Source organism: Periophthalmus magnuspinnatus, chromosome 2 (genome assembly GCF_009829125.3).
Source record: "Periophthalmus magnuspinnatus isolate fPerMag1 chromosome 2, fPerMag1.2.pri, whole genome shotgun sequence".
NCBI classification, from domain to species: Eukaryota; Metazoa; Chordata; class Actinopteri; order Gobiiformes; family Gobiidae; genus Periophthalmus; species Periophthalmus magnuspinnatus.
In genome coordinates this window covers 15,633,517-15,656,764 of record NC_047127.1, presented here as the reverse complement: position 1 = coordinate 15,656,764, position 23,248 = coordinate 15,633,517, and the positions used below count along the sequence as shown (strand labels likewise).

Here is a 23,248-nt window from a genome sequence, read left to right as displayed (position 1 = left end):
TTGGAATTTACTATCACCACTTTTCAACCGGACAGTGACTGAAATAAAAAATACATCTCAAATCCCTCTTCATATGAATACAGCAGCCATAACAATATTACTTAAACCAGACAAAGACCCAACCCAACCCACCAGCTATAGACCTCTTTCATTACTTAATACAGATTTAAAAATCATTACAAAAGCACTTGCCCTCCGGCTAGAAAAAGTTACACCACTATTAATTCACCCCGACCAAACAGGATTTATCAAAAATAGAAACTCTTCAGACAACCTTCGTAGATTATTCAACCTCATCAATATCGCTCAACAATCAAATATCAGGACAATCATAACCTCATTAGATGCAGAAAAAGCTTTTGATAAGGTAAACTGGACATTTCTTTTCCACACACTCCATCAATTTGGCTTCGGGGAGTCATTTATCCACTGGATTAAGACACTCTATACCTCACCTAGAGCCACAGTCACAACTAATGGTATCACCTCACCTTCGTTCACACTGCACAGGGGCACTAGACAAGGATGCCCGCTCTCTCCCTCGCTGTTCGCCTTATTCATTGAACCGCTTGCAGTAGCAATACGCCAAAATAACAGCATACAAGGAATATACGTCTCGGACACACATCATAAAATCAGCCTATATGCAGATGATATTCTACTGTACCTACAAAAACCACAGCAATCATTACACGAAACTTTCAAAATTATAAATACATTCTCATCCATATCAGACTACACTATCAACTGGAACAAATCAACAATACTCCCTCTCTCAGATGAAGGAGGAAGTTCTGCAGCTCAGGATTCATTCCCTGGTATGCACACAGGTAACATTAAGTATTTAGGCATTAACATTTCCCCCAGGCTGTCAGAGTTGTTCTCACTTAATCATAACCCTCTGCTTAAAACAATAGAAAACGACCTTGAACGATGGACAAACTTACCACTTTCACTAATAGGACGAATAGCATCAGTAAAAATGAAAATCCTCCCCAAACTGAATTACCTATTTGCAAACATCCCAGCTACACCTCCGGACAAATGGTTTCAGACACTAGACTCATTAATGATACACTTTTATTGGAAGAACAAAAAAGCAAAAATCAAACTCTCAACATTACAAAAAAACAAAGCACAAGGCGGCCTCGAAGCACCAAATTTCATCCACTATCACTTGGCAAATCAACTACAATATCTAGTTAAGTGGACAGGACAAACATACAATAATAACACATGGATTTCTTTGGAACAGTCATATTTAAAAAATCTTTCTTTGGCAGACATACCCTCAATGAATACTACTCTCAAAAAACATAACTGCTTCAAGAACACAGTCATTTCAACAACTCTGACAGCCTGGTGGAAAGCCTTAAAATTAACTAATTCTTCCACGGCACCTTGTAAATACACCCCCATCTGGCACAACCCTGACTTTCACATGAATAGTACCCCACTTCACTATCGCACATGGGAACAAAAAGGCATCACTCACCTTCACCACTTATTCCACAACAATAAATTCATAACATTTAGACAACTTATGGAACAGTTCGAAATCAACAACAATAATCGCTTTCAATACTTACAAATCAAATCCATTATCCAAAGCAAGATTAATATAACTAATAATACCCTGGATCCCCCTCAACTATTAGAAAACATAAAGAATATCAAGAAACCAAAGAAACTCATTTCCAAACTATACAAACTTATCCATTCAGACAATATAATACATGCACCACAACTCAAATGGAACACAGATATAGATACACCACCTACATACGAACTCTGGACAGAAATTTGCAAAAATACATTCTCAATGACATCCAACACTAATCTACAACTTATCCAATACAAAGTTATCCACAGGACACACATCACCCAATACAAGAAATTCAAAATGGGACTAACAGACACAGACACCTGTTCACAATGCACCATGGGAGTCACAGACACTTATTTACATGCACTCTGGGAATGTTCACCAGTTCAGGGTTTTTGGAACACAGTTACACACAAACTCACAGACATCCTGAGCTGCAGAATTCCTCCCTCCCCATCCCTATGTTTACTTGGCATTATTACAACTTTCACCATACCACCTAAATATAAAAACAGTTTGTTGACATCTCTAACTATCGCCAAGAAAATAATTCTACAAAACTGGAAATCAAAACAGTCAATAAACATCAAACACTGGTCTAACTCACTCATCCATCACATTTCAACCTCTCAAATGACAGCATACTTTGAGGATGACATACCGTCTTTCATGGAAACCTGGACACCATTCATAAACCACTTCAATATTGTTTTCAATCAGTCATCAATATCAACAACATAAACTCCACCAATAGACTATTACAACACCATTAACATAGTAATTATGAGAATGCCACGCACACTCCTATACCCCCCCCCATTCCTACAAAGACACACACACACACACATACACACACGACATTATGTAAACTTTATTACAATAATTGCAATCATACCACCACTATTGCTGTATATCACTATTATTGTTGTGTTATTGTTTTCATTGTATGTACACGTTTCTATTGTTGCTGTCACTACTATTATTGTCATTATTATTGCCTTATTCATTAACTAATTTATTTATTGAATTAATTTGTGGTTCTGATGGAGATAAATAAATGGATGAATATAAACACACATATTAAATATTAAAATAAAGAACATGAATTATTAAATAATAATTTAAATATACACACATATATATAATATATATATATATATATATATATATATATATATATATATATACACAATAATAACAATTATTAATCATAATAAATTAATTATTAATCAATAATAATAATAATTGACAACAAATACATAAAAAGATTAGGGTTAGCAAGGAATGGGCGCGTTGCTAGGGGGTACTGCCCCTTGAGTGCGGGCTCACCAAAACCTTGCCTCTTTTAATGCATTGTACAGGACACGCATGCACACACATTTTACATTTAAATCTAAATAACCAATACCACCATTAGGACCACAAAACTAACATAGAGCAATATTGACCAACACTGACTATGACAGCAATAATAAAACCTGTTATCGTTATCTTTACTTTTATTATTAATATTATTAGTATTACTTCTTTATCTCCGCACACACACTCATACACCCCCCCCCCCCCCCCCACACACACACACACACACACGCATACTTACAAAGAAAACCAACCAAGACAGAATAATGCAGGTACCGTACTGTACTCCCCCCCCCCTAACACTTTTACACATCAACACAACTTTCTCTGTAAATAGTAAGCTGTAAATATTGTATGTGTTTCTATGTCACTGGGTGTTCTTCAAAATAAAAAAAAAAAAAAAAAAAAAAAAAAAAAAAAAAAATATATATAATATTATATTTAAGGATGCACCGATCCAGCTTTTTCAGTTCTGATAATGATTTTGAAGCTATAGTGTGTCTGACAATCTGCGATGCTGATACCAGTCCTCTAAACAAAATGGACATAAGACAAAACTGATCCAAATGTGTTATGTAGCTGTTATTTATGTAGGCTAACTACAGAACAGCTTTGTGTAAATAAACATTCAAGCATTCTGAGACTTTCAGGGCCGACTATGACCAGTAAATTGTTTAATTACACACATTTATATGCCACACTAGTATATTGGCTGAACCGATATTTGAAAGCCAGTATCCCACATAGCTATTTTTTCTGTATCAGCGCCAATACCAGTATTGGATCGGTGCATCCCTCATTATATTTCATATTTGCTCTAACCCAAAGCTTCACTTTTTCACATTTGGACCAAGTGTTTTTGTTTATGATGAAAAGTTCTGTCTCTGCTCCAGACTCTGGGATCTAGAACTTTAAACATGTGATTTCTGCGGAAGAGGAGGAGGAGGAGATAGAGGAGAAACATAGATTTACACATGTATACTATTGTTATATCCAAATACCATCACTCCAGCCACTCTCTCCTCTTCCTCCTCCTTTGCTCCTCCTTATCTGCTCTCTCTTCTCCTTTCTCCTAATCCTCCTCCACCTCTTCCTCCTCCTCTCTTCATGAGCTGATAACAGACACATTCCATTGTCCTCGTGAGTTCTGAGATGTTCTGTCTGAAACACAGTGGAGCAGAGACACAACTGTGATGAGACCAAAGATTCACTCAATAAAATATCACTCAAATATACTCTGTGTTTATTACAACTGTGTCAGATGCCCTCCCACCTCCTGTATGCCTGTGTGTCAGATGCTCTCCCCCCTCCTGTATGCCTGTGTGTCAGATGCCCTCCCACCTCCTGTATGCCTGTGTGTCCTTCGAAGGCGGGTGTAACGACCTAATCATAAATTCAATGACTATGCTATTATGAAGAGGCTATTATTAGCCTACTAGCGGATACTAGTCATTTGAACAATTAAAAGGTATTCAGTAAACAGTTTAATTTATTTACAAATAAGCTGTGTGCACAACTGTACAAAATACTGTTGAACAATGGAAATATGAAAACAAATTCAACACTTTGTTGTTCTAACAATTCCATGTAAGCCTTTCTAGATTTTTTTTCTTTAGATTTAGAAAAAAAAAAAAAAAATCAAATATCAAAGTGGTAAATATTTTTTAAACACTTTAACAGAACACAAATCCAGTGTGTCCCATTAATAGAGGAGATTATGGTGGCCCCCTAATCAAGACTTCTCCCTCACAGATATTAGTCTAAACAACAGATCCTTAACATTAACATTCACAATAACAACTAAGTAACTATTGTTAAAAAAAAGAACAATTTAAAGATTAAACAGAAGCACTACATCTCATTGTAAATTAATAGCAAAATAAATTATTAAAGCCAAGAAACTGAAGGTTGGCAGGATTTTATGTTTGATCTCAGAACAGCCCACTCACTGAAGGACAAATATGGCATATAAATGTTTTTATTAGGAAATGTATAACATGGAAAATATACACACACAATACACACACCTGACCTCAAGCCTTCAGCTCTTTCCCCTTGTGGTATCTGTCCTATGTTTTGTGTGTGGTTGAATCCTGTCCCCTTTCCCTATGGAGACCTGGCTGTTCGTGTCAGAGTTTAATTTATTTACATATTTGATTCAGTTGTGTATATACTGAGATTAATATTGGATGATATTTTTCACCTTGTGCCAAAAAAGTTACTTGATTCTTATTTTTAAGGTTTTGCAATACAATGTAAAATGTGTGTGTGCAAATATTTTTCTACTGTAGATTAAATGCATTTTTCTAGTTTTATTCTTGTATTCTTCTTTGGTTCTGTCTGTGCTACTAGTGTTTGGTGTTATACTGCTCTGCCATCTGCTGGTGAAAAGGTAACTTGCAGCAAAATGCCAATTGTATATGCACTTGGATAGAGACGGTAAAATACTAATAATTTGTTGGTTAATGAACTGTTCAAAAGTAATAGTATGCATGTGTGATTTAATATAATCAACCATTTTGTGTTGAGTTGGTAATTGCCATGACAACGGTGCTTTCCATCACTCAAACCCCAGAGTAGTTCTGTTGTACCTAGTGGTTATAAAAGTTTTTAATCACATTGCATTTTTGTATGTCAGGCATCCTGTTGATTTGAATGAACCCCTAAGAAATGGCTCTTCCTCAAGAGAAGGCACAGTGTGTATTATGGGTTCTATGGGGCTGTGTTAAAGATATCATGTATAGAACAAAAGTGCGTGACATTACTGAACTAAAGAAAAAGATACAAATGCGATTGCAACCACTGATGAGGCTCTGCTACAGAGAACACGGCAAGAAATCCAGTCCTGTCCTGATGTGCTTCATGTGACTAATGCCCATGTAGAGATGAGGTCAAACACTTTGGAAACCACTGAGTACAATAGAACAAGTCTGATTAAAATATCTAATCAAGATCCTTTGTCATACATTTTTAAATTGTAAACAGACTTTATGGACACCCTGTATATTTGGGGGTCAATATTTCCCGTGTGTAAAGGAGGGGAGATTTGGGGTATTTTTGTTGTAATACAAAAAGATTTGAGCTGTAGAGGGTTGAAAAAGTCACTTCTTATTGCGTCATTCTGCTTTTGATTTGTTGCAGCTCAGGTCACTTCATGATTGCATCTATTTAAAAATGCTTCACTGGGATTATCTTACATTATTGTTATTGTGTCAGTGGCATAAAGTAGTTTCAGTACTATCGTTTATTGGGATATTTCTCTGTAGTGATATATCAGGCTTCTGAATGTGTGTCTGAGAGTGAGTGAGTAAAGTGCTTTGAGTGCCTTGAAGGTGGAAAAGTGACCCTTTGAAAAGTCACAAGTCAGGTCTGTGGAGAGATAAGCCCTGTCACAGCATGTTTTTTGTTTTTGTTTTTTAGTCTAAGTGTAGTTTTGTCTGAAATGTTATGCAAAGAAGCTTTTGAAAGGAATGCATTGTAATGGTCAACTTACTGAGAATTGACTGGCAAATCCGGTGTTACTTCCTGACGACGTGAAGAAGGACTTGAACAATTCCTTGGAGTGACCTCAATGCAGCTAAATGAAGAGTAGTGTCTGTCAAGCTGCACATCCCTAACATTTGAGCAGATTATAAAGTCAGATAATATTGTAGATAAATCAACCAATGAATTGTTAAAAAGAAAATTCCAAATTACTCAGGAATGGGAGAATCTATAAATTCCCGACTTTTGCTTCTCTCAATGCAAATAAATGAAGAGTAGCGTCTGTCTAACTCAACAACAAAGACAAAAAAGTGACTCGAAAAACTGTCAAATACTTTTTTAATTTATCTCAAAACTCAAAGAAACTAGACATCGTATCTAAAGCTTTCAAGATGAACTCACTGATTCAGGTCTCCAGCAGAGGCTTTGGTGCTCAGTTCCTATTCACAAAGACAATAAAATGTTCATAAAAAGTAAAAATGCATATAGCAGGTAGACTTAAACATTCACTAAAACATCACTAAGCTGAAATTTTACAAAAAAAAAAGGGTTTCATTATCATTTTACTTTCTTGTTGGACACAGGCAGCAGATATGACATACACAGTAATCCCATAATTATAACTTACAACGATAATGTTAACGAAGGCCAAAACTTGTCTAAATTACACAATTGTCATAATTACACTAATACATATTAATTGTCTTGGGATTTTGGCTGAATTCTGTGTCGAGGATATTGCTATAGGGATATTTTTTTAGAGCTCAACACTACATCCTCTATTCTTTTGTATTATTTGTCTTCTTATTTTTTCCCACAAACTGCTGTGTACCTGATATAAAACTATGCTAAATATCACTAGCACTATCCCGCCAAACCAAGTCATAACTAGAATATCATGAAACCCTGTCATATGTAAGTCATATCACTATCTCAAAATCAATCTCCTCATATATATATATATATATATATATATATATATATATATATATATATATATATATATATATATATATATATATATAGATATATATATATATATATATATATATATATATATATATATATATATATAAATTTTATTTTTTCCTGTCTTCATATAAATATGGTGATAAGAATCAAATCATGATCTAATCATAAACTGTATATAGAAGTGTTGCATATGTGTTAGTTAATTTATTCAGACACACACAGAAAACAAACAAAACAATGTCACAGTCACACACACAGAATCCGTCCATTGTAACTGAAAGGCATTGGCTGAAGCTAAGCTTATTTATGCCTGCCTAATTCCACATATAAATAACAATATAAATAACAATATACACAACAAGAGAAAACACAACAATTTCAAATAATTATACAATACAGAAGAAATACATTTGTTTTTATATTCATACAGTTACCTCTGAGTTTATATTTATATATATATAATAATCATTAGTAGTCCTTATTATTATGATCATAGGTGTTATTTTTAATCAACATATCATTATTATTAGTATTTTTTTCTTATCTTATGGCTTTCTTATCTATCTGTTTTACTGTCTTATTACATAATTTATATTATGTAATAGACAAAGTTTATACTATGTTCATTAATGTTCAGTTGTCATAGTAACAGTTATACTATTGCTATTTATTTTTCTAGAATTTTTAATTTATACATTTTTTTGAATACTTTAATTGATGTGCAGATTTTTTATTCATTATCCAAAGGATTCTATAAATTAAACCCTGTAACTGAGATGCACATAGTTTTTTTTGTAGTTCTTGCCATAGTTTTTTGAAAGATACCAGTTCCCCTCAGATTATAGCGACTCTCTCTAGGTCTGAACAGCTCCTGGACACAGTGTCGAAGCATATGGTTATGGGCCTTATACATAACAACTGCTGTATTAAACTCAACCAGATCGTTTAGTTTTAATGTTTTTAGTTTAATAAAGAGTGGATTAGTGGATGCATAATATTCTGCCTACCTGACAATCCTAATCACTTCCTTTTGAAGTAAAAATACTGGATTCATATTGGATTTATAATTGTTCCCCCATATTTCCACACAATAATTAAGGTATGGAGGGAAAAGAGAACAATACAATATAAACAGTGATTTTTGGTTTTAAAAAGTTTTCATTTTACACATTATAGCAAGTTTTTGATATTTTTGTTTTTACATTATTTATATGTAGTTTCCATCTTATTTTACTATCAATGCTGATACCTAAAATTTTAGTTTCATGCACTCTTTCTATTTCTATATCATTAATTTTAATTTTAATTTGTTTAGAAATTTGTCTGTTCCCAAAGAGTATATATTTGTTTTTTAAGTGGACTAAGTGAGTGTGACGTCACCCACAGCGTTTGGCTCCAGTCTAATGAAGCTCATCGAGGCTAGAGCAGTTATAGGGGCGAGTATCATAGCAACCAAAGAGCCAATCTAGAGCGAGGCTGTTGAAGTTAACGCCCCTTTACGCCCACACCACTGGTTTAGCAGGAAGCGGGTGCTTAGCAACAATTTCAATCAAACTTGTTGCTAAAGCTAGCGGGAGCAACTTTGGGGAAAGAAGACGTCCAGTTTGTCAGTTATTAATGTTCATATCTTTATTTACAATAGCAAAATAAAAACATCAGGACCATGTAGAGTGGGTTAGATTACAATTACATAGAGCACCTTTAAAATAAATTAATACAGCACATTTTAAAATCAGAAATCACTTGATAACCTGCTCAAACCACAACCTTTACTCTTTTTGCTTATGTATTTCATTTTGTCAGTACAGTTCTACAGATAAAACTATTTACTCAGATGAAAGTTTTATGAGTAATGATTGACAGAAAATTCACGCAATGCAACTTTAATACCAAAATATAGTTGAATTATCGCAATTGCCTTGATATTTCCAGAAGTGCAAGCTTCTTTTGAATCATAACACTGAGCACTGACCAACTTTCCATTTCAGAATTGTATCCTGTTATATGCTACATTTTGAGGACTTTTTCCCATCCAAAAGATATAGTATTTTGTTTTAAATTGTTAATTGTGATGACAACAGTCCTAATCCCTCATCATATTTACACACTCACACTTAATGATATTGTTTTTAGACTTGGACAACCTTTATTGTTCCCCAAGGTCAAGGGCAACTTTTAAAACACGTTGGTTTTTAAGTGGACTAAGTGAGTGTGACGTCACCCACAGCGTTTGGCTACAGTCTAATGAAGCTCATCGAAGCTCATTGTGTAGGCAGCTCAGCTTCTATTAAAGGGCCTTAATTACACAAAACTGACACTTGTGAGCTTTCAGCCAGTTATAATGCTGTTACCTCCTCAAAAACAATCCCTGGAGTTGTGTTTTGTTTCATTCACACATGTTTGAGTAATCATTTGTTATTAGTATCTCTACATCTCCAAAGCTCAAAATGCTCCTGCTCCTCTATGCCTGTGTGTCAGATGCCCTCCCATCCTCCTGTATCCCTGTAATGCTAGATGAGGCAGGTCAGCTGTCTGTAGTTCATCTGTGGATGTTATGGTATGTGAGATGCCCTCCCAGATGTTGTGGTGTAGTTGGAGAAATATAGCGGGAGAATGGACCCGGTTTGTGTTTTCCAGTGGATCTCCCCCGCGTCTCTGCTCCTCGAACCCGGTCCCAGATTGGGTCTCTCTATGGTCCTCGGTCCACGGGTCTGGTGTTAGTCCTCGGGTCTGGAGGTGTGACTAGCAGCGGGGTGGAGCAGCCTTACTACCCGGGAGGAGGAGCCTGTCCCCGGCCTTAAAGCGGCTCCTCCTCGGTCTCTTCCTTCTTCTCGCCGCCGCAACAAGACTATGGGCTTCGGTGATCTCCGCTCCGCCTCCGGGCTCAAAGTGCTTAACGACTTCCTCTCGGAGCGCAGCTACATCGAGGGGTCAGTACCGAACCTCCGGGACATTTCCCAGGCCCAGTAGAACCGCGTTAGAGCCTCAAAATGAACATAAGAGAGAAACTGCCACCCGGCGCCGCCATGTTGGCTCGGCTCTGTCCGCCGCCATGTTGGCTCATGTGGCACAGAACGCGGCTAAAGTTGGTGATAAAAGTGAAAATGCAGGGTCATGGACCGCGTTATTGGTGCTGCTTACAGCGGGTGGTGGTTTAACCCGGGTCAGAGAGGGCTGGACCCGTTTGGACCGAAAAGTAAAGACATTACGCGGGTTTTAGCCCGGGTCTGAGCAGAGTCACATGGCGCTAGCTCTTCTGTGCTGTCCTTTACTAAAACGAACGGAACATTAACCGAACTGAAACCCAGTTTGTCACTGCGACCAGATCACGAGGGAACCTGCCTTAGTCCAGTGATATTGGTCTCTGGGCCAGAGGACGTGATGATTCTTTCACCATCTTTCGGCTGAATTTGATGATGCCGCTTCTGAAATCTGATCCTCTATTCCAAAACTGCACCCAACTCCATAGCGCCTGTCCTACCACCTTCTTTACACCCCATCACTTCCGGCCTAACCCCAGACCCTCTACAGGTGTAGACTTTAAGCAGGGGTGTCCAAACTTTTTGACTAAGGGTCGTACACTTGCATACATTTGCAGCGGAAGGCCACAGAGTGAGAGTCAATACGCACGAATGATTCAGATGGGCGCTTTTAACATGGCTGTGACAGCTGGGAATGTTAATTTTAGGTCTGACTCACAATGCCACTATAACCTGCAACATTGCATGGCAGAGTTACTGTTTGCACTTATGATCATTTAGGCCTATTCAGCTAGAGGCCCTCTGGCCAATTTTTATTGGCCCCCAGGCTGTAGTTTGGACAGCCATGACCTGAAGTTTACTGTTCAGTATTTGCCCTGTAACTTGTGCTTGTGGTTCTGTTCAGGTTCGTTCCGTCTCAGGCCGATGTCGCTGTGTTTGAGGCCCTCTCTGCAGCGCCCCCTGCTGACTTGTGCCATGCCCTGCGCTGGTACAATCACATCAAGTCCTACAGCAGCAGCAAGGCCGGGTGAGTGACTGTCTGCACCTGCCACTAGGCAAGGCAAGTTTATTTGTATAGCACAATTCGTACACAAGGTAATTCAAAGTGCTTTACTGAATAAGAAAGACATTAAAATCACACAGATCAAAACATAAATAATCATCATAAAATTAACATTAAAAGAGGAGTGCAGAATAAAAACCTTTCAGTCGTATGCACAGCTAAACAGAACCGTTTTGAGCCTGGATTTAAACATTGTCAAAGTGGAGGCCTGTCTCAAATCTTCAGGAAGACTGTTCCAAGTTTTAGCTGCATGAAACTTAAACGCTGATTCCCCCACTAGTGCGCCATACTAACATTTCAAACACCATTTTGATACTATTGAGTAGACTTGCTACTTAATAATAGCTTGCTAACTTAACAATAGAATGTGATTTTCAACCTTAAATGGTACTTTATTTTATATTCACATGTGGCCTTATATTGGTGTAATCCCTCAGTCGTCCAGATAGGTTCCATAGTGGTCCATGGGCGTCTACTATTCTGTGTCTTATACTTGTTCTGATACAGCTCAAACTCATTCTATAGCTATTCACATTTCTGTCTTGCTCAAATGAGTTTTAATACTAGTTTTGATATCAGATTTTGCATACTTTTGACTGCCACCTGCCTCCACAAACCTGTCAATCAGATCCAACGTAACCAGTGGGGTACTTTATATAAGTCAACTTTAAAGTGGGCACTTTTTATTTCACTACATTTTTTTTAAACAGGATTGTGAAGTAGTTTATTGTTATTGGAGACCTGCTGGAAAGTCTAGCAGTTTTTTTTGCTCAAATTACAAATGTGTTAAAAACAAACCATACAAAGAATAATTATCAATTAAAATTCTGTTGAACAAATTTCAGGACAAAGCTATCAAAATCACTACATTTAAAGCTTTATTACATCTCAAAACTTGAAGTACTTTTTAAATAAATACTGTGTAATACTTGCATAGATTTATTTTTTTTTCCCATGTATTGCTTTCATGCATTAATTTTTTTTGCCCTGGTATCGATACTTTTACTTCAACAAAATCCATAATTCCACCACTGCACATAACTGCGAGAAGTGTGACGTCATCATTTAAATCTAGTCCTGGTTTAGTATTCAGCTGGTTTTAGTTTTGACAAGTCTTCTGCTCTGGTCCTGGTCCAGTCTACCTGGAGTGAAGAAGCCTTTGGGTCAGTATGGTCCAGCAGGTGTGGCTGACAGCACAGACTCCGTCCCCAAAGTCCCAGCAGCCAGTAAGGACGAAGACGAGGATGATGACCTCGACCTGTTTGGTTCAGAGGAAGAGGTAAGTTTTAGAGGGATTGTAACTGGTTTTGGTGGATTGTAAGTTTTGTTTTTTGTTTTTCAGGAGGATGAAGAAGCCGCTCGTATCAAAGAGGAGAGATTGGCTGCTTACGCTGCTAAGAAGTCAAAGAGTGAGTACTACTACAGTGACAACTACTGTAAGATGTACTTTGACCTTAAGAGTACTGCATGTTTTACCTGGCTGGTATTAGACCGGTTGTAGACCTGGGTCTGACTGTACTCGGTTAGACCACATTTAGCCCTGGTTCTGGTTCTGACCTGGGTTCCCATCCTCAGAGCCTGCGGTCATTGCAAAGTCATCAATCCTTCTGGACGTGAAGCCATGGGACGACGAGACGGACATGAAGAGGATGGAGGAGTGTGTGAGGACCATCCAGATGGACGGGCTGGTCTGGGGACAGTGTAAGTATCCCTCCTCCCTGTCACAGAATCACACACAGAGACTGCGATTCTGAATCTATAATTTCTCAAATTGTTGAGGATATGATGATCCTTTTCACCATCTTTCGGCTGAGTTTTGGTGATGCCACTTTTAGATCTGATCGTCTATTGCACTAGTTGGCCTAGTTAGGATTACTTTAGGTTAAGTTTTAAATAAGTTCTAACTGACCTTTTTATTTTTCAGCAAAACTGGTCCCAGTCGGATATGGCATCAAGAAACTACAGATCAACTGTGTGGTGGAAGATGACAAGGTAATTCATGCTTTAACAAACTGAGGAGGGGGTCTGAGGATTATCTGATGTCGAGGATGACCTGTGTTTCAGGTGGGCACAGACATTCTGGAGGAGCAGATCACAGCCTTCGATGACCTGGTGCAGTCGGTCGATGTTGCGGCATTTAATAAAATCTGAAAATAATAAAAGCACTTCACTCTTCTATTTGAATTCTTTTTGTAAATTCGGAGTCTGAACTTTAGCAGAGCTCCTCAGCTGGCATAAGACTTGACCTCAAACAGAAATAAATGGGAGCTAAAAGGCTTTTTTTTTTGGTTTTGTTTTTTTGTATAATTACAAAATCAAGATGACAAATGAGATTCCCCATCCCCCACAAAAGTAAAATTAAAGAGACCCCAATCCTGAGCTCATGGTGACATCCCCCCTCCCCTCCCTCTCTCTGGGCTCCACATGAACAAGACATGCATGTTACAAAATATATAAATAATACATAAAAGATTAAAGTAAACTGCACACACCTATACCATAAAACATATGCACATACACACACACACGCATATATAGATACATTATTTTTAACTACTATGGGATTGAAAAAGGAGTGGTGTTCACAGCAAATGGATGTGAAAATAGACCTTAAATTGAAAGGTGCTAGTTTTGATTGGAATCTTTAGATGGATAATACTATACCCTCTGTAGAAAAGAAGATATGTGATTATACAATTAATGGGAATTGGGCAGATTTTCTTTATGTAGTCACTTTCTCATATAATCAGGTGTATATATTAGTTTAAGGAGGGGAACCTACCTTACATTATTTTTTTTCTCGGTTAGGGAATGTTTTTCTTTTCATTTGAGCTCATTGTGATACAGGGTTGGAGTTTGGGGATTTCCATATGTTCTGTTTACCCTGAATTATTACTGCACGTAAAAAAAAAAATAGAGAGAGAGCAGATTCGTCCTGTACATATCCCATATTTTCCAAATATGCACTGCACTGAGCTAAAATTCTCCAAAAATCTGACATTTAAAATGTCCACCTGCCTCATGAGCGACTGCAGAAGTCCTGAGGACCATTTGTGACGTGTTAAAGCTTTTTAGCTAAAGAGGTAACTACTACTGCCACAGACCAATGTTTCCAACCGCATTGAACGGTATTTGAATGTAAAAAAAAAAAAAAAATCTTTATAGTACATTCTGTAGTATAATTTTGGCATGTTATTAAAACAAAGAAAATGTAATTATCAATGTGCTGGTAAACACATTTATAATACTAAAACTCTGGTACCGTTAATAGGGAGGACTGAGTTTGTGAAATAGAAGTATGACGACCAAAATAATTATTCTAAAGTAGGAATGCAGAGAACTACAGTGTTAAACCAGATCGACTCACTACACTACTATTCACTACAACAGGTGCGCAATTACGCAGTGCGTGGCAGAGCACGCAGAGCACGCAGAGCACGCAGAGCACGCAGAGCACGCAGAGCACGCAGAGCACGCAGAGCACGCAGAGCACGCAGAGCACGCAGAGCACGCAGAGCACGCAGAGCACCGGAAGAGGCAGGAGCAACCAGAGTTGCCAAGTTGGAGGTTTTCACGCACATTTGGGCTATTTTGAAAAAAAAGGGAGAAAAAAAAGGGAGAAGGAGGGACACCGCTGGGAGAAGGGCGGGCAGCGCAGGGAGAACGGGGGACAATGCATGGAAAAGGGGGAACAGGACAGGGAGAACGGGGGACAGCGCAGGCAGAACCGGGGACACCGCAGGGAAAAGGGGGGACAGCGCAGGGAGAAGGGGGGACAGCGCAGGGAGAAGGGGGGACACCGCAAGGAGAAGGGAGAAGGGGACAGCGCAGGGAGGAGGGATACCGCAGGGTGAAGGGGGACAGCGCCGGAGAAGGGAGGACACCATAGGGAGAAGTGGGACAGCGCAGGGAGAAGGAGGCTAGCGCACTTTTTTCACGGAACTGGCAACACGCGAATCAGCTGATAAGGACAAACTGCGTAAGTCTGGTTTTCTGATTGAGTTGAAATATATACATTTTAAATGGAGCGTTCCCTCCAAACGCTTGAATCGTTTGGTCACTTATTTAATTGTCGCGTCTGGTTTGGGGATTTGGTCGCGTTAGAGTTAAATTCTCTCTGTGAGTTCCCAGAAAGATCACCTGTGTCTGCGCCCTCAGTATACACTGCACACCAGTACAGCTCTGTGCAGTTAAGCACATTGACACTTCAGAAACAAATACATACCTATGTATTAGCTGGCAACAAAATGCAATTCTGACAGAACAAATGTACGGAGGCCAAGTAAAAAATGTCCTGGTCTCGATCTCAGTCTTGGTTCTGGTTTAGTTCTGGGTCTCAGATGTGGGTCAGGGTCTCAGTCTTTGTCCTGGTCCTAGATGTGAGTCAGGCTGAGGTCAGCTGTGGTCAGACACAGAGGAGCCTCTGTCTCTCTCTCTGAGAGCTTTGTCTGGCACAACAAAAGAGACATCACAGACCAGAGTCCAGGGTCTGGGTCAGACCAGGACTAGACCAGGTCATGATTCTAAAACAAGGACTGGACAAGGACTGGACCAGGACTCAGTAAAAAATCTCGGGACTTCTGAGCTGAGTTCTAAATTCAGAATAATCAGATTTTGTTTAGTCCTTGAATTTGGACCAATGACAAACTGCCACTGTTGCCATGGCAATTTACAATTCAAAATATAAAATCTTTTTTATGATGAAAAATCCTCAAAATGGCGTCATTATCTGGAAAGGAGACATTTGAGGCAAATCTTTGTTAAAATAAACATATTTCACACCTAACCATTTAACCCACTCTGAGAAGGTGTGGCCTCAGTGGCGTGGTGATGATGTCACTGAGAGCCAGCTGTCAATCAAATCTGACTCAAAGAGCGTCTGGTACAAGACTGAACCAGGACTGAACCGGGACTAAACCAGGTCTGAACCAGGACTAAACCAGGACTAAACCAGGACTGAACCAGGATTAAACCAGGACTAAACCAGGTCTGAACCAGAACTAAACCAGGACTAAACCAGGTCTGAACCAGGATTAAACCAGGATTAAACCAGGACTGAACCAGAACTAAACCAGGACTAAGCCAGGACTAAAGCAGGTCTGAACCAGAACTAAATCAGGACTAAACCAGGACTGAACCAGAACTAAACCAGGTCTAAACCTGGACTAAACCTGGACTAAACCTGGACTAAACCTGGACTAAACCTGGGCTAATCCTGGACTAATCCTGGACTACACCAGGCCTATAGCTGGACTAAACCTGGACTAAACCAATACTAAACCAAGACTAAACCCGGTCTGGTCCAGTGGGCCCGGTCTAACTGTGTGTGTGTTGCAGATGTGAAGTGAAGATGAAGCACTCCTTGGGTCTGACTCTGGTTCTGCTCAGTGCTCTGCTGAGTCTAGGTACGTTTGATTTTCTCACATGCTTCTCTGGGTTCACCTGGACACAGGTCCTGGTCTGCTCACGGTCCTGATCTGGACTCGGTTGTAATGTGGTATTTGTGTTGATGTTTCAGGACAGTGCATTCAGTGCTACAGTTGTCAGGATTACACCGGCTCTTGCTCCAAAACCAAAGTCTGTTCTCAGGACGATGCCTGTCTCACCCTCAAGGCCAGAGGTACTGCAATACTACTACTACTACTACTACTACTACTATTACTACTACTGATATTGGGGTTTGTACTACTACTACAATACTACTGTAGTAGTATTGCAGTAGTATTGTACTGCTACTACTACAATAGTACTGCAAATCCCTTTGCAAACAGGCACATTCAGACAGACTTAAGATGCCTGCTCAAGTGTGTGCTACTACTACTAATAATACTACTGCCACCTCTACTGCCCTTTCTCCTCGTCTTGATCCATCACATTTTCTTAAAATCATTTGTGTTTAGGAGGAGACACGTATCGCTCCTGTATGAAATACGACAAGTGTGAATTTGATCATCTGTCCATTGTCTACTCTCAGGTAAAATATCCTCCAGTACACACAGTGAGAGCATCTGACACACACAGGGAGGGCATCTGACACACAGGGAGAGAATATTTGTGTAGGTCATCAGGTAATCAGCAGTAACACTTTCTTTTTTCCACTGTCTCTCCTTCCCGGTCTCCTTTCTTTCCTCTTTCTCTCTCTACCTCTCTCTCTCTCCCTTCTCCTCTCCCTAACCCTCTCTCTCCCCTTTCTCTCCCCTCCCCTCTTCTTTCTTTCTGTTCTCTCCCCCTCTTCTCCTCCATTCCTGTCTCCCCTAACTCCTTCTTTCTCTCCTCTCTCCTTTCTTCTTTCTTTCCCTCTCTTCTTTCTCTCTCTTCTCCTCCTCTCCTATTTCCCTCCTCCTCCCTCCCTCTCCCTCCCTGTCCCTCCCTCTCTCCATCCTTCTCCTTGTCTCTTTCCCTCTCTCCTCCCTCCTCTCTCTCCATCACAGATCCCCAGCTTCACGTTTGACTGTTGCACCACAAACCTGTGTAACTCCGCCCCCGCTGCCTCAGCCAGCATTCTGGTTGGTCTGCTCTGCTCGCTGCTTGCCATGTGGTGGACCGCCCACTAAGGCCCATATAAGGAGAGCACAAAACCCCGCGTCCCTCTTCACTAATTAAAATATAATGAACTCAATACTGGATTAAACCTGGACTGAACCAAGACTGGACCAGGACTAAACCTGGCTCTTGGTTGGTTGTGCCAATGAACCGCTTTGTCTGTGGAGGCCCAACTTTTGACATGTTTAAACTGCTGCAGTTTTCAGAATAAATCCAGATCTCAGTGTTAAGAAGAAACTTTGTTTATGTATCACTTTATTATAGTAATATATAAGTTCAAGTTTTTATAATTTCAGTGTTAAGCATTCTTCTCTTAGTTTAACAGAGAGAAGAATGCTTAACATGTTTGGAAACAAAGGGACATTTCAAACCATTTATTTCTAATTATTCAAAGCAGAAAAAGCACTGATATTTTTAGGTTGTTTTTAGATTATATTTTTGTTATTCTAAATGATTGTTATGAGCTTGAATCCAATTACTTTAATGTGCAATATGAAATATTCATATTTCCTTGACTAACAGCTGAATGAAAACCTGCGCTTCAGCCAAATGTTTTTATGTCTTTTGCTAAATAAATTTGACAATAAAGAGATTAAACCACTGGCATAATCTGAGTCTGTTTCCATCAACACGTTTATAACTTTAATTAATATGGTAAAATTATAATAAAACTGAGGAACCAAGTCTTCTGGCACACAGCCAGGGCATCTGACACGCGGTAAGAACCAAATCCGTGTCCTTTTTAGTGTAATGATTTTAGATACTAATGTTTAATACTAATGTAGATACTAACTTTATATAGATTTCCAATTCGTATTTATCTAAGTAATAATTATAGATTGCATAACAGAATATTATATATCTCCAGTCGATGGTGATAAAGTTTGTTTTAGTGAAATAAAGGTCCCCCCCCGCGTGCCGCAGTGGTACAGTCCGGCTCTGGCGAACGTCACGTGTTACCGTAATGACGCTAAACTGTTCACTGTTTACTGTACAGTTGAATTAAAAAACTATATGAAAACACGCTCTTCTGTGGCCGTGACTGACCTAAGAGTTATTTTAAGTGTTTTTAGAGTTTGTTGTTCTTTGGAGCGGGTTTTCGCAGTTAAAACGTGACTTTGTGGATCTGAGTGACGTTTAGTTTCACAGTTACGGCCCCGGATCAGCGTGGAGCCACCGTGATACTGTTTACGTCCGTCTGTGTGCTCCTTACCGGGGTCTGAACCGGGTCTGTGCACTTTGGACCGTGTCTGTGTGCTCCTCACCGTGGTCTGAACCGAGCTTTGAACTGGGCTTTGGGCCGGGCTTTAGACCCTTTGCAGCTCCGGGTGAGAGACCGGTGCACGGCGTGAGTGTGACACGAGCTTGGGTGCAGTTTTTAGGCTTCAGGATGGAGAAGACGGACCGGACCGGACCGGTGCTGGTACTGGTGTTCAGCGGGAAGAGGAAATCCGGGAAGGACCACGTGACGGACCTGCTACAGGCTCGGTACTGAACGGACCAGCCCAGAACCTTTACAGCAACTTTAAAAATTACTCACCATGTCTCCTCTCTCCTCCCTTTTAACCCCTGTCTCCCTTCTCGTCTCCTCTGCCCTTACTACCTCCTCTCCTCTCTCCTGGTCTCCTCTCTCCTCATCTCCTATTTTTTGTTTCCACTCCTCGTCTCCTCTCTCCTCTTCTCCTCCCCCCCTTGCTCCTTGTCTCCTCTCTCCTCTCTTCTTCTCCCCTTGTCTTCTTGTGTCCTCAGTCTAGGTACTAAGGTCTCGTGTATCGTCCGTCTTTCTGGTCCTCTGAAGCAGCAGTTCGCTCAGGTCAGTACCTCACAGAGTCCAGTAAAACCAGTCCAGATCCTACTCTAACCCTTAGAGGGCTTGATCAGGGTTAGATCAGAGACAAAGTAGGATCTGGACTTTGTCTCTGATCTATAACCCTGATCTTTGATCTGACTGTGGTATCCCTGGTGTAACCCTGGTCAACCCTGGTCAATCCTGGTACTTCTTTGATCTAATTTTGGTCTAACTCGCCTCTGGACCATGGCCCTGGTCCTTGCTCTAACCTCACTCTAACCTCGGTCTAACCCTAGTCTAACCCCAGTCTTTTTCCGGTCTGACCCCGATCTCTCCTCAGAACCACGGTCTGGACTTGAACTTGTTGCTGGGTACTGGTCCGTATAAGGAGCAGTTCCGGTCTCAGATGATTCAGTGGGGGGAGGCCCAGAGGAGGAGTGACCCAGGGTTCTTCTGTCGCCTAGCAACAAGGGACGCCACTCAGCCAGTCTGGGTATGACGCCTGTATTACCTGTGTACTACAACTACTACTACCATTATTGTAGTGCTACTACAGCTAGTACTATTGCCACTACCACTATTACTAATGCTACTACTACAACCACTAGTACTGCTGCTACTACTTCTACTACTGCTACTACTTTTACAGCCACCAGTGCTGCTACTACTGCTATGACTACTACTATTACTTCTGCTACTACTAATAGTACTAAACGTCTACTACTACTACTACTAGGCAAGGCAAGGCAAGTTTATTTGTACAACACAATTCGTACACAATTCAAATTCAAAGGGCTTTACAGAATAAGACAGACATTAAAATCACACAAATCAAAACATAAATAATCACAAATAATCATCATAAAATTAACATTAACACAGAAGAGTGCAGAATAAAAACCTTTCAGTCACATGTAGCTAAACAGAACTGTTTTGAGCCTGGATTTAAACATTGTCAAAGTAGAGGCCTGTCTCACATCTTCATGAAGACTGTTCCAAGTTTTAGCTGCATAAAACTGAAACTCTGATTCCCCATGTTTAGTCCTGACTCTGGGCACCAGCAGGAGGCTGGTCCCTGAGTGTGAGATAGTTCATGTGGCTCTAACATGTGGAAGATGTTCTTTGGTGCTGGTCCATAGAGAGACTTGTTCACAAGCAGAGCTGCTTGAAAGCCTATTCTCTGAGCCACAGGAGCCAGTGCAGAGACCTGAGCCACAGGACACATGTGTGAAGTACTTCCTGGTTCTACTCAAGACCTGAGCACTGACACAGCAATTATTACTATAATAGTGCTGGTATTACTGCTGATACTGCTACTACTACTACTTCCTACACTACTCACCTACATGTGTGTGTGTACAGCTGGTGAGTGATGCCCGTAGAATCTCAGACCTGGCCTGGTTCCAGACGCAGTATCCGGCTCAGTCCCGGTTCATCCGAGTCCAGTGTTCAGATCAGACTAGGACCAGCCGTGGGTGGAGCTTCACTGCAGGTGAGACCTCATTTAATCCTGCTTCAGTCCTGGTAGAGTCCTGGTAGAGTTCTGGTCAAGTCCTGGTCAAGTCCTGGTCAAGTCATGGTCCCGTTCCGAGAAACAGAACAGAAACAGAACAAAACTGAACTGAAGAACAGAACAGGACAGAAACTGAACAGAACTGAACAGAACTTGGATGAGCAGTGAAACGTCTTCACTCCTACAACGATTTGTCCAGTTGACAGATTTAACTATGCTTTTTGCTATGGATCAGACCTGGACGACTGAGGGTTTACACAGATACCAATTCCAAGCACTTTTACTGTCACAGTAGGCTGTGCAGGTTCACAGATTGCAGGTGGTGCTGCTCCGAGAACTCTTGTTTCAAACACTCAGATCGGCCATTTCCTGCAGTCCAGAGTGTGACTGTTGGGTTCACACCAGCCCAAGCACTACTCTCGGAGCAAACTCTCTTTTACGTTGACCTAACTAGAGGCAGTGTGAAAACGACCTTTTATTTTGAAGGCTTATATCATATGTTTTATTTTGAAGGTGATGTGTTTTATTTTGAAGGGGTGGATGACGCAGAGTCTGAATGCGGTCTGGACTCTGGTGTGGAGTGGGACTGGATCATCTCAAACGAAGGAGACCCTCAGGACCTCAAGGACCAGCTCAGACCGGTTATAGATCTGGCTCTGAAAGCTGGCTCAGAACCTGGACCAAACCAGGACTAAACCTGGATAAAAAACAAGGCAACCCCATGACTAAACCAGAACTAAAACCAGGACTAAACCTGGACTAGACCAGGAGTAGACTGGACTACTCCTGGACTAAACCTGAACTCTGTGAGCATACAGACTGATGCTGGATCGTTAATTTCATAATGAAATGTTTTGATAAAACTGTGGTTAAACCATTGACTGTACATATAAATATATACAGTTGAAACCAGAAAGACATATGATTTTTTGAGACAATTTTCATCACTCTCTTCAAAGTTGTAAGTTTATATACACTCCATTAGTATTTGGAACCTTTGCCTTTAAACTGCATGAGATGGGTCAAATGTTTTGGATATCCTTCTGCAAGCTTCTCACAATAGTTGACAGGGATTTTGGTTCATTCCTCCTGAAAGAACTGATGTAACTAAGCCTGAGTTTGTGGGCCGTCTTGCTCGCACATGCCTTTGCTGGTCTGTCCATAAGTTTTCAGTAGGATTGAGATCAGGGTTTTGTGATGACCACTCCAAAAAATTGACTTTGTTATCCTTAAACCATTTTGTAACCAGTTTGGAAGTATACTCTGGGTCATTGTCCATTTGAAAGAGCCATTTGCTCCCAAGCTTTAACTTCCTGGCTGATGTCTTTCCACATAATGTTCGTTCCTCATGATGCATCTATATTGTGAAGTTCCTCCTGCAGCAAAACAACCCCATAACACGATGCTGCCACCCCCATATTTAACAGTTGTGATAGTGTTCTCATGCTTCCCACTTTTTCCTCCAAACATAATGATGCTCATTATGGTCAAACAGTTGCTTTTGTTCTTGGGGTGATTTGCACATTTTGGACCAAAGCACATTCATCTCTGGGAAACAGAACCACACAGAATCTCCTTCCTGAGTGGTGTCTGGACATTCCCATGGTGTTTATACTTCAGGCATCTGGAAACTGCACCAAGGATGAACCAGACTTGTACAAGTCCACAGTTCTCTTCCTGATATCTTGGCTGATTTCTTTTGACTTTCCCGTGATGTTACACAAAGAAGCAGTGTGTTTCAGGTGTGTTTCAAATACATCCACAGTTGTGTCTATAGTTAACTCAGATGTTGTCAATAAACCAATCAGAAGCTTCCAAAGATATGACATCATCATCTGGGTTTTTCCAAATTGTTTAAAGACATAGTAATCTTACTGTATGTAATCTTTTGACTTTTGAAGAAAGTAATGAAAAAATGTAAAAAAAAAAAAAAAAAAAA

The 23,248-nt window shown here is 40.1% G+C and overlaps 3 protein-coding genes across 4 annotated transcripts; all 3 read left to right on the top strand.

Moving 5' to 3' along the window:
• The first annotated feature begins 10,224 nt into the window (after positions 1-10,224).
• On the top strand, positions 10,225-13,626 carry eef1b2 (eukaryotic translation elongation factor 1 beta 2). The gene is made up of 7 exons (XM_033978818.2): positions 10,225-10,350; positions 11,306-11,428; positions 12,602-12,743; positions 12,807-12,873; positions 13,040-13,165; positions 13,389-13,456; positions 13,529-13,626. The coding sequence occupies exons 1-7, from the start codon at positions 10,271-10,273 to the stop codon at positions 13,613-13,615; spliced, it is 693 nt and encodes a 230-aa protein (XP_033834709.1). The 5' UTR covers positions 10,225-10,270; the 3' UTR covers positions 13,616-13,626.
• Positions 13,627-15,311: 1,685 nt separating this feature from the next.
• LOC117381843 (CD59 molecule (CD59 blood group)) lies at positions 15,312-18,614 on the top strand. Of its 2 annotated transcripts, none has more exons than XM_033978885.2 (5): positions 15,312-15,443; positions 16,802-16,869; positions 16,983-17,084; positions 17,365-17,438; positions 17,896-18,614. In XM_033978885.2, the coding sequence occupies exons 2-5, from the start codon at positions 16,815-16,817 to the stop codon at positions 18,016-18,018; spliced, it is 354 nt and encodes a 117-aa protein (XP_033834776.1). In that variant the 5' UTR covers positions 15,312-15,443; positions 16,802-16,814; the 3' UTR covers positions 18,019-18,614. The 2 variants fall into 2 exon arrangements, with proteins under 2 accessions (XP_033834776.1, XP_033834767.1); XM_033978876.2 differs by lacking the exon at positions 15,312-15,443 and adding an exon at positions 16,247-16,385 and having other exon boundaries at positions 17,896-18,613.
• A 555-nt stretch (positions 18,615-19,169) lies between these two features.
• pmvk (phosphomevalonate kinase) lies at positions 19,170-23,219 on the top strand. Its single transcript, XM_033978005.2, has 5 exons — positions 19,170-19,495; positions 19,757-19,820; positions 20,137-20,289; positions 21,159-21,288; positions 21,844-23,219. The coding sequence occupies exons 1-5, from the start codon at positions 19,398-19,400 to the stop codon at positions 22,002-22,004; spliced, it is 606 nt and encodes a 201-aa protein (XP_033833896.1). The 5' UTR covers positions 19,170-19,397; the 3' UTR covers positions 22,005-23,219.
• Positions 23,220-23,248: the final 29 nt, after the last annotated feature.